Source organism: Strix uralensis, chromosome 1 (genome assembly GCF_047716275.1).
Source record: "Strix uralensis isolate ZFMK-TIS-50842 chromosome 1, bStrUra1, whole genome shotgun sequence".
Lineage (NCBI taxonomy): Eukaryota > Metazoa > Chordata > Aves > Strigiformes > Strigidae > Strix > Strix uralensis.
The window spans coordinates 165,745,434-165,762,271 of record NC_133972.1 but is presented as its reverse complement, the minus strand read 5'-3'; the positions used below and the strand labels follow the sequence as shown (position 1 = coordinate 165,762,271).

The following is a 16,838-nucleotide window of genomic DNA, read 5'->3' as shown; positions in this document are numbered from 1 at the left end:
AGGACAAAAATTTGCCAAAATTATGCCAGATGCAAAGATGGTTTGGCCTGCCTATGACAACTCCTGCCTATGCCTAGTCCTCTTGACAGCTTCAAAAGGACTGCTATGTTTTGGAATAGATTATAGGCAAATTGCTATGTGATCTGCTCCTGAAGTTTTGAAGCAAGAAATGGTGAACAGGATACACAATGAGCACCTATATATGGAAAAAATATAAAAGTTCTCAGCAATATCTGCATTATATTGGCTTCAAATGAAAGCAGATATAGAACAAAAATTCAAAGAATGTGAAATATTGAAAGAAATAAAAAATTGACAAACAAAACAGTCTCTAATGTTCAGCCAAGAAACATTAGATTCATGGTCTAGCATAGTCATAAATTACTTCTTCTTTCCTGGAAAAAATATGTATTGTTTTTGGAATACTGTCTTTAATACACCAAAATAGTACAATTAGAAAATATGAGTGTTAAACATGTGATTTCCAGCAACAAGAACATTTATTTACTAGAAAAGCATATTAGTTGTGACAGTGACAAAAGAGCACTGACATTTGGTGGTCTGGAACTTATACATACAACAAACTAATCAGGATTTTTGGCATAATACTGCAAATAGGTACAATGTAATGGGCTGTGAAAAATGATGTAAAATGATAGGAAGGATGATTCTAAAAACTGAAGAACAAAATTCAGTTCCTCATTTGGCATATCTGATTTACATTCTTGAAGTCTGGACTGCCACCTGCTGAAACACTGTTCAGTAGGAGGCTTAGGCTTAATAGGGCTCTATTTTCATTACTAAACCTTGACTTTTACTCTATTTCTTTCTTCTAACCCTTGATGCTCTATGGCCCATGGATAGTGTCATTATAACTGTAAGTAAATTTGAGACCTTCTCCCTCTCTGCCCCTTGATTCCCCAGATTGGTGTTAGTCTCCTCTCTGCTCATCCCTTGTGCTTTCAGCAGTTTCTTTCCCTGCAATTTGCCTGTTATGATTTTACAGTCAGGCTCAACCACTGGACCCACACTGCTGCCTCTGAAAGATGAAATTAAACAATATAGACTCAGCTGTTGTCCTATTGCTATCAGACAATAGACCCAGCAACTGTCAAGCAAGTTAAGTCTTTATGTTCGCAAGGCCACAATATGGGCACAGGCAGCAAGGTGAAGATGTACCTTGTTATCATCTTTGCTGAGCAAGGGGGATTGATGAAAAAAACGTGACACCTGTGTAGCATCTTCCATAGAAAGAGGACACAAGAAGAGTTGCAGGCTTCGTAAACACCAAGATCCAAAACAGAAGAGGCTGCAGGGAAATCGGTGGGTTGCATAGCATCAATGGAGATTAAAATTCATGAAGTGCTCTGAACCCGGTCATCATTTTAGATGCTAAAGGAAGATTGCTGAGATGTGATTTCATTAACTTGCAGTGGGTGTTTATCCTTTGGAAACAGTGCAGTAGGAGGATAGCTGAGCCTTCCAAGATGGATTGCAGTTATGTGTCCCAACACAGGCTTTTTGTCCCTGCACACCCCAGACTACTGCAGAAAGGAGCAGGACCCCGACTCTGTGGTCTGTGTGTTTTTTGGGACTGTGGTTCATGCTCAGCAGTTGCACTCCAAGGCACTCTTCTGAGCTGCATTAATGCACTTCCTGCAACTGGGGGTTCAGACCACATTCCTTGCTTAGATTTGCCCTCAGAATTATTCATGGTGACTTGTGATCTTCAGTCGCACCTTCTCATCTTATTTTCACTTTTTTTTTTTTTTTTGTCCTGTGTGGTCTGTTGTTCTCATGGATGGGCTCACTCTTGGAGCAGTAGAGCTTGCTGCATGGGCTGTGATCAAGCAAGCAGCACCCCTTGTCCATTAATGACAACATCTGTGGTTTTTAGTGACCAAGGAAAAGCCTTGTCACCGCTGTGAGATGCCTTTTCTTGCATATCAAATACATGGGTGCCATCACCTGAACACCTGCACTAAGTTTGTCTCATGGGGGAGAAAACCAGAAGCGAAAACAGTATGTCCTTGCTCTATGGAGCACCGATACCCTCTAGTGGTAAAACCGCAGGCATTTTTAGGCAAAAGACGACGATTTCACACTAACTTCTGTCTTCCTCTTGGACAAAAATCTGCACATCATCTTTATCTGACAGTGCTGTTCTGTCGAATGATATAGTGAGTTCACGCCTTTATTTTAAGTAGCTGATGATGTAATTTCCTTGGACTCTTTTCAGTGTGTTTTGCCTTTCATTAAATCATTTAAATGATACTTGTGAGCTGATAGGTGACTGAATTTTCACATGGTATTAAAAAATGGCTGTAATGGAAAGCATCAGGTAGCAGCAGTTCAAGGCTTTAAATGGAGAATTAGTGATGGTACCACTGTAATGGCTGTAATGTGGCAAATCATAGGTAGTTTATAGCTAGTTGAAGGAATCATGTTGTCTCGGTTAAGTTCACACCAATTTGATTGTAGAGGTGCCGTGTAGCTGGATAGTGGGTCTTGGGAAGACAGTGAGCCACTGGCTTCGTAATTACAAGATGGGGACAGCAAGGTATGGTGTGACAAAGCAAGCTTGAGGACATGGCAGGAACATCACAAAATTACTAAGTTAACTGCTGAACGCCTTGAGCAGCAGGAGTATGGTTATTATTGGTAAATGGTAAAAGACACATTCTGGACCCAAAGGCTGTTTCCTACCAACCACATAACCCTTGCTCTGGAGCATGACTGGTGAGTGGGAGAAGGTGAAACTTGTCAAAGAAATTCAGGATTATTTAGCATGAGAAAACACATTTATTTGTGTTCTAACCTTGTTCAAAATGGCTGATCTGAAATTTTCCTGGCATGGGAAACTTCAGTCTGAATAGCTAATGTTAGGAAAGCCTCAGCAAAATAATCCTTCAGGGTTTTCTGTCAAGTGTTTCACAGTTGCCTGTTCCTTGCATGGAGGTTGCTAGTTGATGCTGTTTGGAGGAAATGCCTTCCCAAAAGGCAGCAGGAGCTATCCGGAGCTCACCTCTCCTTTTACTCCAGCTGCAAAAACGCTGCAGATTCTCAGAACATGCTCCCTTAGCCCCAGATTTCCCTACACATGAAGGAAACAAAACCCCAAGACAGGTTAGAGGACACGTGTCTCTGAGCTGAGCCTCCCTTCCCCATGGTCCTTGCTTGCTGACTCCACACTTCAGGCTGTGGACTCTGCTCATTTTACCCAGTGAAACAAAGAACAAAGTGGAGTTTTATTCAGCAAGAAATAAAATCACACTTTAAGTATCAGATTGAAATTCAAAAGAAGTAGTAAACACACACTAAACACAGTTTGATTCTTAACAAGCTTTTTCCCCGGAATGATTTCAGTACCTAATGCCTATCATTTCTTTGATGTACCCTAGCTATGAAAGCAAGGGATCCAGAGTCTTTATGAAGACATCCTTCCAATTTACTTACTGAACTCTGAAACATTTTCATGGCCACCTGTCCCTCTGTTCCTGTGGATCAGGTTTTGGGAGCACATTATAATGTCCATGTTCTGGGTACATGAAGTACTAGAATATGAGCTTCCACCACTCTGCTTCACAGTAATCACTTACAAGAATCCCTTGATTTTTCTTACTTCTTTAAGTATAAAAGATTTTGAAAAGCTTGAACCTGGGAATAGTTTTACAAAGCAGATCAACGTGACTTTAGATTGGACTGAATTGGATTTGCCAGCAGTGGGAGTTAAATTTTCTGTCAAATCTCTGTGTTCTGGAGCCTCACAGACAGATAATAGCACAGGGGCAGTGATTTATCACACACTGTGTTTATTGGAGAGCAAAACTTTCCCTCTCTATTGTTTCTCTTTCAAACCTTTTATCTTTTCATCTGCATAGAAATGAGTGCACACAGGGAAAGAAAAAGTAAGTGCAGTGCAGTTTTCAAGGGAGGGTTTGTCCTGGTACTGCATTATATTGAAGCGTTTACTGTTTCTTGGGTCTCAGGATGTGCCAAGTAGATTTATTTCACTGTAACTGCAGCATCATTTTGTGAAGCACATAGCACATCAGCTTGGAATAGACCTCCTGAGCATTACAGTCCTCTGTCATACCATAAAATCCCTTCCAAAAATGCAGTATCATCCATTTCCTTCCTGAAGAGTGCAAATGAGTTAATTACTGCATGTCTGTCCCAGGACCATTCTGATTTAGGATCTTGCCATGATTTCTTGAATTCCAGGCCCCGCCCTGCCCAGGCTGAGAACCCTTGCTCTTCATGAGAGCACACCTCACTGCTCACCAGTGGGAAGTAGCCACCCCCTGAAGGTCTCCACACATTTTTTTATAGGCAACATCTCCAATATGAACACAGAGAGGGCTAACAGTGCTGTGGTTTTTCTTTTTTTTTTTCATTCCAGGTTTCTGATTGTCCTGGGGTGTTTGATCTTAGCTGTCCTGACAACTTTCAAAGAGTATGAAACTGTTTCTGGAGACTGGCTTCTCTTGCTGGTAAGTAGCCTGGCTGCTGCATCACCCTAGTAATGTCCTTGAATTGAAATCAGCCCCATCAGCAGTGATGGAAACTTACTCCCAGCTCTGCATGCAATAAAATTTCTTCTCTTGGTCCGGGAGCAGTGACCATACACTTACATATTGGAGAGTCCCTAGTCCATTGTCAGCACTGATTGAGTAAAAGGGAAGTGAGGAGAGAGGAAAAATACTAGCCTGAGACTTTTAAATAATGACTTTTCAGTATTTGCTTAACAGCTCCCATCAAAGGGTCAATAAATATCCTACTGATCATGCCAGACATGAGCATATTTGAAAGCACATTTTTTTTGGATCTTTCAATTATTTTGATTCATTCCACAGCATTCTACCAATCCCAACATTTCTTTCAAGGGGAGTCATCAGAATTCAACTCCTGCTTAAGCCAAATAGCAGCAAAAATGAAATTGTTGCAGGCAGTGCCCCTGATGACTATCCATGAAAGAAAAGGTATTTGCAACAAATATACTACTTTCTCTGTGTTTCCAGCATGCTTGTTTTATAAATACTGGAGTTCATGCTCAAGACTATATTTCTGTAGGGCTTCCATTTGGCAGAAGAAAAAAATAGGAAAAAAACCCTTATTGAATATAAACATGACATATTCATCATTTTATGAAAATGACCCTACAAAGAACTTCCTCTGCTCCCCTAGGGAGCCTAAAGGGGGCTACAAGAAAGCTGGAGAGGGACTTTTTACAAGGACATGTAGTGATAGACAGGACAAGAGGTTATGACTTTAAACTGAAAGCTGGTAGATTTAGATTAGAGGTAAGGAAGAAATTCTTTACTGTGAGGGTGGTGAGACACTGGCACAGGCTGCCCAGAGAAGCTGTGACTGCCCCCTCCCTGGCAGTGTTCAAGGCCAGGTTGGACGGGGCTTTGAGCAACCTGGGCTAGTGGAAGGTGTCCCTGCCCATGGCAGGGGCGGTGGAACTAGATGCTCTTTAAGATCCCTTCCAACACAAACCATTCCATGATTTGATGATAGCTGTCATGAAATAGGGAATGCAAGCTCTCACTTAACCTGGCCTTGTAGAAAAACATCTCTAGGGAAACTGCACAGCAGTAGTAGTTCTGGGATCTCAACTTCCATTTCCCCTTGTACCCCTAGAGCCATGTAGATCCGAGCAAGAACTAAATGCCAAAAGGAATGAAAGGTGAATTCCCCTTGCATGTTCCTTCTCAAAAAGTGCCTGTATGAAAACATCCTCATCCCCTAGGGAATGTGAAACTCGCTTTTGGTCCCTGTTACCCTGCTTGGACCCATGTTTTCACATTTGAAAAAGCCTGAGGTTATTTTTCCCTCTCCTGTGCTTGCTTTTATGTGGTTCTCAGTGGTTTTCAGAAGTGCCTAGCAGCTGTGGGTATGAGCATCAGGAAAAATCCCCCTTTCTTCCTTGTCAGCTATTCACAGAGAGGAAACGTAACTGTGTGCCCCATGCTGCTCTTGGCCTATCTCTGCTGAGCACCTCAGAGAAGCTCTCTCCTCCCCATTCCCTCCCCATGCTTAGAAGAGTTCTTGAGCAAGGTGGAAAATCCCATTCTTCCATGCATCAGAAATTTAAGGGAATAATATATGCCTTAAATTTGTCTTATATATGCCTTTATCATTGCCTTAAATTTATGACCATATGAATATACTGTATCCTGTCCCTGTCTCTATAGATAAAGCTGCATGAACAAGCTGCTGGTGGGTAACCCTGGGTGTGGGTATACAGTGCATATGTTTTCTCATTTTGCGTGAAACGAGGTCTTTTTGAGAAGTAACTGCCCTTCCATTAAGGCAGGGTAAGCATTTCACATTTACCCAACAGCAGGGGCACATCCTTTCTGCAGAGTAATTAACAGGCTGTAAAGCTATGTCCTACTTTGCCTTGCCTTTTTCATCAACCTATACTCTCCTCCCCACCTTTCTCCTCTCTCTCTCTCTCACATACCCCAACACTTGCACCTCATCTATTTCCTTCAGTTATATCCTTGTGTCCAGGATTACTGCAAAACTAGTTGAGTCTAACAATGTAGTTTGTGTCTTTGATACAGGAAACTTTTGCCATTTTCATCTTTGGAGCGGAGTTTGCCTTAAGAATCTGGGCTGCTGGGTGTTGCTGTCGCTACAAAGGATGGAGGGGGAGACTCAAATTTGCCAGGAAGCCTTTGTGCATGCTGGGTAGGCACATGCTCTCTACTACTGTTTTCCCCATTATGTCATTTTACTTCTAAGCTAGTTTGGAGAGATGTCCAAGAACCAGTGAATGAGAGTGCAAAGAGTATTGAAATCAGGTCTGCCCTTTGTGCTAGGAGCTGTGTCCTGCTTGACATATTTATTTGAAGTACCTGGAAATAACAATTAATTCAAAAGACACTCGGGTAGCTGGTCAGTGAGAAAAAAATGGATCCTTCTACTCTTCAAACACATTTTCCTTGTCCTGAGTCCCACTGCATTTTTCTTAAGCTCATCCCCAAATATACCCTGTCTGCCTTCAGTTTCAAACCACTTCAGTTCCCAACCCTACACCATCTTTCCCAGCTCTCTCATATTCAAATGTTGTGTTTTACCTTTGTAGTGTTGGTCTGCATTTGCAAACAAGTATCTTTGTGATTTCACCCATGTTATCTTTCAGGCTTGGAAGGCACTGCCTATAACTATCCATAAAACTACTCATTATTCACATTCGAATCCCCTTCTACAACTCCCCATTATGTCCACAAACCAACCAGCCAACATTCAGGAGCTCACTCTGCCCTGAGCACCTGTCATGCACATCCACATTCATTCATTGTTTCCAGGCTCCTTCATTTGTTTTGATGCTCTTCAGGCCAAGCACTAGCTTTTTTGTTCTTTATTTGTAGAGAACATACCCCTCTGGGGAGCAGTGGTGCTACAGTTATATGAATACATGTCACTCTCTTCCCTCTCACTCCTTTTGTTCATCTTGTGGGTCTAAATGGTAGACAAAATTGGAACAAAATTTCTTTGTCCATCTGTGCTATCTTCAAATTAGTAGTGCTCCTTTGGGTGCTACTGTTGTATAAATACTTCTTATACTTCTAATAGCATTGTGAAGGCAGTAGAGCACGGTGTGAGCAAGTGGGATTGATACTGTCTCATACCTTCTTGGTAAAAGTCTCATCTCACTTCTGAGAATGAATCTTCATTGATATCTGGGTATAACAGAAAAGATCCCACTGGATTTATTAATATCATCTCTTGGTTGTCACTGGCACAAGTTAGTTTTGAGAATGATTGAAAGTGAACAAATCTGAAATCCATCCGGTGCCACTCTTTTTGGCTGGAAATAGAATATGAAGACAATTTAAAGACCGAGTGCCTGGAGAATGTTTGAAGCCTTTTGGTACCACTTTTTTCTTTTTTATGTGTATGATCAAAAAGCAGAAGGGAGACAAGGAAAAGAAAGAAAAAAAAATAAAACAAGAAGAAGCGATGTGATTTGCATTTCAAACCTTTTCAGCTGATGAGCAAATTGGCCCTGTGAGTGCCTGCAAAAATTAGTAGTACTGGCTTTGAGATTTTAATGGGAAAACTCAGCCAAAAGAACAAAATACTAGATGCACCATCAAAAACTGAATTTCTTATCTGCTGACCTGTTCACTATAGTGCTCCTGTGAGACAGATGAATTTAAGGCTGATTTTCTGTCAACATTAGGACACTGTTTCTGTGTATCCCTAAACTAGCTCAGACAGTGTCTCAAATCCAGTGCATGGATCTGTAAACAGATTATGAGGCTTTCTGGTGGGTTCTGTGCATGATGCCGACTGTGTGGCAGGTGCAGATATCTGTTTAATTGGCAAGAGAAAGCATTTTCAGGCAGCTTTAAAATCTGCCTCAGGAAATTTGCAGCACAACCAGATGGGATTAAGAAGCAGGTGATGGGGCCACTTTTGTTGGCAGACTTTGTTCTTTTCGCCTTGCAGATATCTTTGTGCTGATTGCTTCAGTGCCAGTGGTTGCTGTTGGGAACCAGGGCAATGTTCTGGCCACATCTCTCAGAAGCCTCCGCTTCCTTCAGATCCTACGGATGCTCCGAATGGACAGGCGGGGCGGCACATGGAAACTTTTGGGATCAGCCATTTGTGCACATAGCAAAGTAAGTGAGGAGCTTGCAGGGCTCAGCTGGGGTTTGGGGGAGAGACATTGAAGGGAAAGAGACAGGATGCACAGGTACAGCAATGCCTTGGGTTTATGTCTAGTAGTTCAAGCAGTAGTTTTGTCCTTTCAGCTTTATTCCCTCTTCCCTTCTCTGAAGCATTTCTGCCCCTTGTTTTACCCTTCTCTACTCAATAGAGGTGCTGGGAAGTGATACGAGAGAATGTTCATTCCCACACTCATTACAACAGGAATTTTCCCTTTACATTGAATGAGAGCAGGGACATCCCTTTTACAGTGAAGTATGTTGAAATCTTTGACAGAAACGCCTCTGTAGTTGCAACATGTTTGTCGTGGCTTCGCAGACTTGTCTGATCAACAGATGGAGCAGGACTCAGAAGGGATGGAAAGAGTCTGGTTAGCAGAAATGTGGTTTCAGAGGGAGCAACTGGTATAATTTCTCTTTGGAAGCATGGGTCAGACAATACAAAGACGCACACAGTGTGAACCCAAACAGACAAAATTTCTAAAATCATCTTCATTCGGTCTAACTTGATGCTATACTCAGACACATCCTGTCTCACACCAGACAGATACGTTGTGTTCTTGCATTTTCACCAAACATTATTACAAGTTAAAAACTATCTGCATAAAAATCCTCTAGAAGAGATTTCTCATCTGCACAGGGTGTAGAAAAATTGCATATATGCTGTGCTACTTGCTGCTTTTTCTTATCCATGAATGACATTCCTGACATTTTAGGGGGTTTTGAAAATTAAAATGCCAGCTGGCACAGCATAATTAGACTTTGCTTCTTTGTAGTGGCTGATAGGGATACCCACCCTTCTTCATTTCATACCAACTTCTGTTTCTTCCCTGCAGAAACGTGCTACAAGGCAGGTGGCACATAAACACTTATGTCAAAAATGTTTCTCAGGAAACTGAGATCATGGAAGAAGTCTGTATGCCAAAGTCATTGTTTAGAAATTGTTTAAGGCTTCATTGTGTGGGATTTCATTCAAATGTTCCTTGTTTGATTCCCCACCGTTACCCTTTGGACCTCAGCTGGCCAAGGGAGATAAGAGGGGTTGTGAGAACTGCTTTACTGGAGTCACTAAAGAAACAGTTTTGGTAACAAGGTTAGTCAACAAATATCCTTCTGTGGTTGCACACCAGAAATTAGCCAAGAAAGTTGACTTATCTCAAGACTTGATTATGAAATTCTCAGCTACAGCTTTTTTTCCCTTCCAAATGCAGTTCTCAGAAACTGAAAAGAAGTGGAATATTGATTTTTTTACCCACTTTTAAACACCTGCACTAGAAATGTGTCTTCTGGGTTTCAGACATTGCTAGGATTTTAACTTAGGTTGCTGCATCTCCCACCTTAATGGCATTAGCCACACACTCCACTTTAGTCACTCTCTAAAACAAGGAAGCTCAGGTTTTGTTTTCACACAGACGATTTTCAAAGTCTGTTCTTATCACATCAATTCATAGTGAAAACATTATTCATGGTGGAACCTCCTTTGATATACCTGAAGAGAAGGAACTGCATCCTGCAGCCTTGGCTCTCTGGAGGTAGGGGGAAGGCAAAGCTGTTGGTTTGCTTGCCAAGACTGACCAAGCCTAGGGGCAGCAGGAATAGGAAGAGTCAAGGTCAGGGACAGAGCCCTGCAGCACCCCGTGTCATGGGTGCAGCTAAGCCCTTAACCCAGCTTTATGCAGAACTAAACTGCAGATTGCTCGAAGCTGTTCCCAAGGAAGATGCTATGTAAGGGCTAATTCTTGTAAATTTCTGCATTATTTCCCAGTAAGTGCTGAGCTGGGCTGGTCATGGACTGTGACCAAGCCAGCAGTGACAGCTCTACTGTTATCCTCCATGTTTCTCACTTCTCCTGACGTTTATTCTGCCGCTGTGGGTATTGAGACTGTTTTCAGCCCCTCGATTGTCCATCTGTTTCTTTTGCAGGAGCTCATCACTGCTTGGTACATCGGGTTCCTGACGCTCATCCTATCCTCATTTCTTGTTTATCTGGTTGAAAAAGATGTTCCTGAAAAGGATGCTAATGGGGTGGAGATGAAGGAAGAGTTTGAAACCTATGCAGATGCACTGTGGTGGGGGCTGGTAAGTGACTCCAAAAATACCTTATCCCCTTCTCAAAAACTTCATATCCAAGAAGAGATAAAGTATTGATGTTAGGGATTACAGTATAAGTGCTACTAAATTTGAGTGAGAGGCAAGTTACTGGTATAACATTACCAAAGTAGGGATGCTGCTACAACCAATTAGCAAAACTTATATCCCTGTTGATTTTCAGTCAGACAAAGGTGCTTAGGTGCTTAAACCTCCTTCAGAAATCAATCTGTGCTCCTGGCTTCTGGGAAACTGCTCTTTTAGAAGAGTGTCTCTTCGGGTATAACCGCACTGGCAGAGTCTGTGCGTATGGGAGACCTATGTCCCTCAGAAAATGGTAAAACCAGAGCTAGCCAATGGACTATTCTGCTGGGCTAGCAAAGTGCATTAAAGTTTTGAGCAGTATAGGTAGACAGTCATGGAAATTTGGTCTGTAAGGAGCCATCGGTGGTAGGATACTGAGCAAGGGGCACTTCTGATACATCTGTTCTTGTCTCTTCTGATGAAGAGAGGAGTATTGGTTTGCACTACTGCTCAAAATATTCCTGCCACCTGGTAGACAGAATTCATGTTGCTTTGCTACCAATAGCTAGGGGAGTCTATATCATGCTGTGAATAAAATTCAGCAGCATATTTTTTATTTAATGCAGTTCACTCATAAATGGCAAGATCCCTCCCCCGTACTATTAATCAAAAGTGTTGCATGGAACACCTGGATATTTTCATATCATTTCATATCCAGAACATTTAGGTAGGGTCTCAATGATGAGAAAAGGTACACAGCTGGAAATTAACAATTGTGCAGGAAATGAGCAAGTTTTCACAAAGTCATCTTTGTTTTAAAAAGACGGGGACTTCTGAGAGAGGTAGTCCTGTTAGGCTGTTAAAGCTCTGCAAGCTGTTAACTGACAAGTCCCATTCCTAACTGTGCACTGATGGTGGGCAGGAGACTCACTCTGCATGAAATGTCACATGGAGTTCCCTTTCAGCAAATGCATCCTAGAGAGGCAGCTTCTTTAAGGCTAAATCTGCTCCCCGTGCAATGCCTCTGGACTATGATGCCATTAAAAAGAATTGGATGGCCCAGCATCAAGATCCTATTTCAAGAAGCTGTGCATGAGCACCTGTAGAGCTAAGTGAGTTATGCAAGTTTCATGGTGACATTTAAAGCAGAGCTGTTGACTTTGTCTTTCTTATGGGAAGTCCTGGTCATTCTGCCCACAGATCACCCTTGCTACGATTGGGTATGGTGACAAGACCCCCAAAACATGGGAGGGACGACTGATTGCAGCTACATTCTCTCTCATTGGAGTGTCTTTCTTTGCTCTTCCTGCAGTAAGTACCTTCTCCCTCCTCTGTTAGGCATAGCCCAGCATTGAGCACATGCAAAAAGAAGGTAAAGTGATCAAAACTGACAGTGGAATCAAAATCCCTTTTTAAGAAGTGATTCAGGCAGTTGAGCTGGTCTATATCAGTACATCAAACTCCTTTCTTCCCAACTTTGCATAGAGCTTATTGGGAATATTGTGTCACCCTGATACTCCTTGAACCACGTGTGGGCATTTTCTGAGACAGTGCTCATCAGCACAGTACAGAATTAATCCATCAAGTGTACAGTCTGGGAAATCACAGGGCAGTTCATGAGTCTGCACCCTGTCCTGGGTTAGTTTACTGGTATTGACATAGCCACACAATAAGCATTTTTAAAGGATATGGGGCTTGTTGTTTTAATAATTAGGGTTGGGCCATCTTACCCAGCTCTAAACACTTGCAAGCTAGGGATCTACATCTGAGTGATCATCAGAGACCAGTGATCATCCTTTAAACCAAAAAACTCTGCAGAGCATTTCATCTCACTTATTTCCCTTCCTTCCTGGAAGAGATCTCTGACACCACTGTTGAAGTGCTGTTTCTACCCACTAAGATTAAAGGGAATTTAGATAGCAGATGACAGTACAGGTATTTTTCATCTAGTCAGGTGAATCCTACTCTGACTGCTTAAGAAATTATCTCTAAATTGCTTCTGAAAGTATATTTGTTCTCTTGGGTTACGTAGGCCAAATATTTCCTTGTCTGCAAAGTCCTCAGGTAAGAATGAGACAAGGTCTGGGTGAGATGGACTGAATAGCAACAGAAACCATCCCAAGTCCAGATTTCAGGATATTTTTCCTTTAAAATGAGACTTGGAAAGAATTTTACAGAGGATGGGAAGTCCCACACACCCCAATCCAGAGTATGCTTAGTATAGCTCTTTTATCACACAAGCAGTTTCACTCTACCCTGAGCAGAAAGTAATACACCACCTGGACACCTCCAACTTGGAAAGGCAGTAGACATTTGAGAAGCCTGCTGAGGACCTTAAAAGGATTTGGTGTGGCCTGTGGCCCTTCAGAGGTTCAGGACAAACTTGTGTTTCATGAGCAGAGCAGTGGTAAAGACATGCTGTACTGCTCAAAGGTCCCACGTAGCCATATGCATCTCCACCGACAGACCTGTTTCCTCTCGTTATTAATCTATTTTTTCTGAGTTAGAAATGTCTAAAATCTTGCACCACTCTATGCTTTCAGGGAATTTTGGGCTCAGGGTTGGCACTGAAGGTCCAGGAGCAACATCGTCAAAAACATTTTGAGAAAAGAAGAAAGCCAGCAGCTGAACTCATTCAGGTTTGCAGCCACTTATACCTTCCTTGGAAAAGTGTTGTGTATGAAGACCACTGCATCATGTTAACAAGAGCCACCACTTTCCCCCTGCCCAAATTCTATTTCTCATTGCAGGAGGTGAAAAGCTGTGTTTGTAAAGGAGTCAGGTTTTTTTCACATTGAGCTAGAAAATCCAGTGGTCCTTGCAGTTTTTAGGGTTCCTTTCAATTCCCAGACTATCTTTCAGAACAGTGTCTTTAGAAGAAAGGATTTCATCTGCTAGCTTCTGGAAACCAACCAGCTTCTGCATCAGTGCCACAAAATCACAGAAAACAAGCTGTTGAAAACATATTCTTTCCAAAATCCAGATTTTGTCAGTTCCCTTGAGAGAGTGCTTTTATGTGCAAACAAAGTTAGGTTGCTACTGATGTGAAAACAGCAATAGAAGTAACATAATAGACAGTGACAGTCTCAATCAGGACAAATGATGTAAATATTGTGTGTGGTTTGTAAAAACTGAAACATACCCTGGATCTCCTGTTATGTCACTGGACAACCAGAGCATTCAATGGGAAGAGACTCCTTAGCTCACTTGGACTTCAGTTATGGCCTTTGTTACAAATTCAGAAAATTAAGCTTCAAATTACTAGTCTGGAGGCTGACAAACTTGACAGGAATTACTCTTAGTAGGTGTGGAGCACACCCTGTTGGCAGTGAAGTAAATGGCAGCATTTCCACAGAGGGACACAGAAAGTTTCTGTGATATCAGATGGAAGCATTGGTGCTCAGGACTGCTCAGGATCAAACCAGTCCTCAGGAGAAACAGGCTGAGTGACATATTATGTTGTTCTAATTAAAGACACTCCTTAGGAAATAGAAGGGGCTGCAGGCATGAGTGTTGAATTGAATTCACCTTTTCAATTAAAGCATCTCCACTTAGCAGCTAATTTATCTACAGTATTTTTTAGGTTTGTGCTTAGAGAATTTTGATTGGAGCTAAATACTGAAATAGAAAAATGCTCAGAAAAATTTCCTCTGATGGTACATTAGATAGTAAACTAGCTTAAATGCTTCCAAAAATATTTGACAAATGCTTGAAGCTCTTTTAGACATACCACGCAGGAGAATAAAACCAGTTTAGTCAAATATAAGTCTTGTTGATGTTGGTGGTTATCTGTCATGTCCTGTCTTTTTTAACAGTCCTCCCAGATCATAATCCAGTGTCAATAGTGACACTCATTTGGTATGGCTGATTAGTAATTAATTTCCAGATAATGACTCAGGTGCATTGTTATATTATTTGAAACAATTTGGCTGCTGTCAGCCTGGGGAATAGCTTTGCCTAACACTGACTATTCCCTCTCCCTTGTAATTCAGGCTGCTTGGAGATACTATGCTACTAACCCCAACAGGATTGATCTAGTTGCCACCTGGAGGTTTTATGAATCAATTGTATCATTTCCATTTTTCAGGTAAGTGCATTGTCTACCTCTCCATCATAATTTTCTGTGAAGTATACGTCAGGACAGGAAACATAGACTTTATATATATCAATGAGGCTTTTGTAGGTAATGGAGAGTTGCCAGTTAACTTCCTGGCTGAGACTGAAAAACATGTTTTTTGGCTTCTGGATCTATTTCTTCTCCCTTCCCCTGGTGGGATTTATTAGGGGCACATGGATAACTCCATCAGTGGCTTTCATGTTGGCATTAAACAAAGGAGAAGCTTGCCTCACTGTCAGCTTCCCTTTGTAAATCTCTGGAGTTTATTGCCCTGGAAATCTCAATTTCTTCCTCTATTATTTTGATCCTGATAAAGATTTAGCCCTGGATTTCAGAGGCGCCTGTACTTCTTGCACCCTCTATGATGTGGTTGTGTATTTTGAGATATGGGCTATACTGAAAATTCTTACTTTTCCAACTCTTTGACTCAACTGGCCTGAGAACTGTGTTGTTCACAGAGGTGGCCATGGCATGTGAACATAATTAATGCTTGTTAAATGCTTGTCTTTTGACAATACCAGTTGCTCAAGGGGATAATTCAGTGGAGGACAGCCAAAGCATGTTTAAAACTGTCTTCCACTGAAACTATTAACTGAACTTTCACAAGGAAACTATTGGGGAGTTGGGGTCATGGTTTTATTTTAATCACCACTTCTGTGGTGATTCAGTGGAATACATAAAGACATTCAGACTTAATGGACAGTCACATGTTTATGGATATGAGTCTGTCTGATCTCACTTTTCTTGCCTGTCAAACAGGCACCTTCCTCACCTTGAGTTCTTAACATGTTAAAATGTTGGCCCTATGAAAGCCAAGACTTTTAGCTATAGACTATCAGCTACTAATAGTAGTCATTTCTTATCCAAGTTTATGATTTAAACTTTCATTCTGGACTTGCTGTTATGCTTCATTCTGTCAAAAATGTACCCTTAAACTACTGCTCAACTCAAACAGAGGTCTCCACATGCAAGTTGTGCTCACTGTGCTAATACTGCAGCTCCAGCTGTTGCTTAAAACTGACTTGAAGAAACATTTCAGGCTCCTGCCTTCACAAAGGGTAAATTACAAACATTACCTCTTTCTTTTTTTAATTTACAATATATTTCTTTAGGATTGATTTCACTTAGGTCAAAAAGGAAATCTCTAAGAACAAACACCACAGTGTTCAATTAAGGCTGAGTACATTTCTTTCCTTTTCTTTATCCCTTCTCACTCTGTATCTATTCCCACATTATCCATTGCAGAGTCATTTCTAGAGGGTTTCTTGACCTCAGGTTTTGTTCAGAGAATAATTCTCAGGCTTGCCTGGAGTCTAGACTCTTCAAGCTTGTTCATTGTATGTAGGTTCTTCTGTGATTCAAATACAACCTGAAATTTAATAGGTGTTTTGCAAATAAGGTCCTGGGAGAGAGGGCAAGGGAGTTCACTTCTCACCAAAGACTAGATTGCCAGTCTAAGCAGCACAGATTGGTTTCAGGAACCTATATCACTTTCTTTGCTTTATGGCTAGCTGAAAATGTAGCTTTTATTCTGCTGTCAGTTATAGTCACAGAACAAACGAGGTATAAACCATTAGCAATAGATTAGAAGTTTCTGTTTAAAAAACTCTGATGAATTTATGATGTAATTCTTCTCTCCTTGCTTTCTTGTAATGCTTCCTCTCTTCTATAAAAGGAAAGAACAATTGGATGGTACTGCCAGGTACGTAGCTGCCATTATTATAGCCTTGTTTTAATACAGTTATTGGAGGATGCAGGTTAAATGTTTGTGGATTCATAAGCTGTTAACCAAAACATGCTACTAACACCACAGGTAGTCATTAAAAATGATTAACCAACCCATTTCCTAATTGCTTGCTTTTTTCCCAGTTTAACAACACAGCTAAAATGTTAATCATACAAATGCAGTGTTGCTTGCTGAT

At 41.3% G+C, this 16,838-nt stretch overlaps 1 protein-coding gene across 1 annotated transcript in view; it reads left to right on the top strand.

Annotated features, from left to right (window-relative positions):
• Nucleotides 1-16,838, top strand: part of KCNQ3 (potassium voltage-gated channel subfamily Q member 3) — a 204,363-nt gene that overhangs the window by 165,642 nt on the left and 21,883 nt on the right. Inside the window, exons 2-9 of the mRNA XM_074888109.1 lie at nt 4,403-4,493; nt 6,576-6,702; nt 8,470-8,642; nt 10,611-10,766; nt 12,000-12,110; nt 13,343-13,438; nt 14,792-14,886; nt 16,592-16,618. Coding sequence (XP_074744210.1) covers nt 4,403-4,493; nt 6,576-6,702; nt 8,470-8,642; nt 10,611-10,766; nt 12,000-12,110; nt 13,343-13,438; nt 14,792-14,886; nt 16,592-16,618 — 876 coding nt within the window. The remainder of the gene's footprint in view (nt 1-4,402; nt 4,494-6,575; nt 6,703-8,469; nt 8,643-10,610; nt 10,767-11,999; nt 12,111-13,342; nt 13,439-14,791; nt 14,887-16,591; nt 16,619-16,838) is intronic.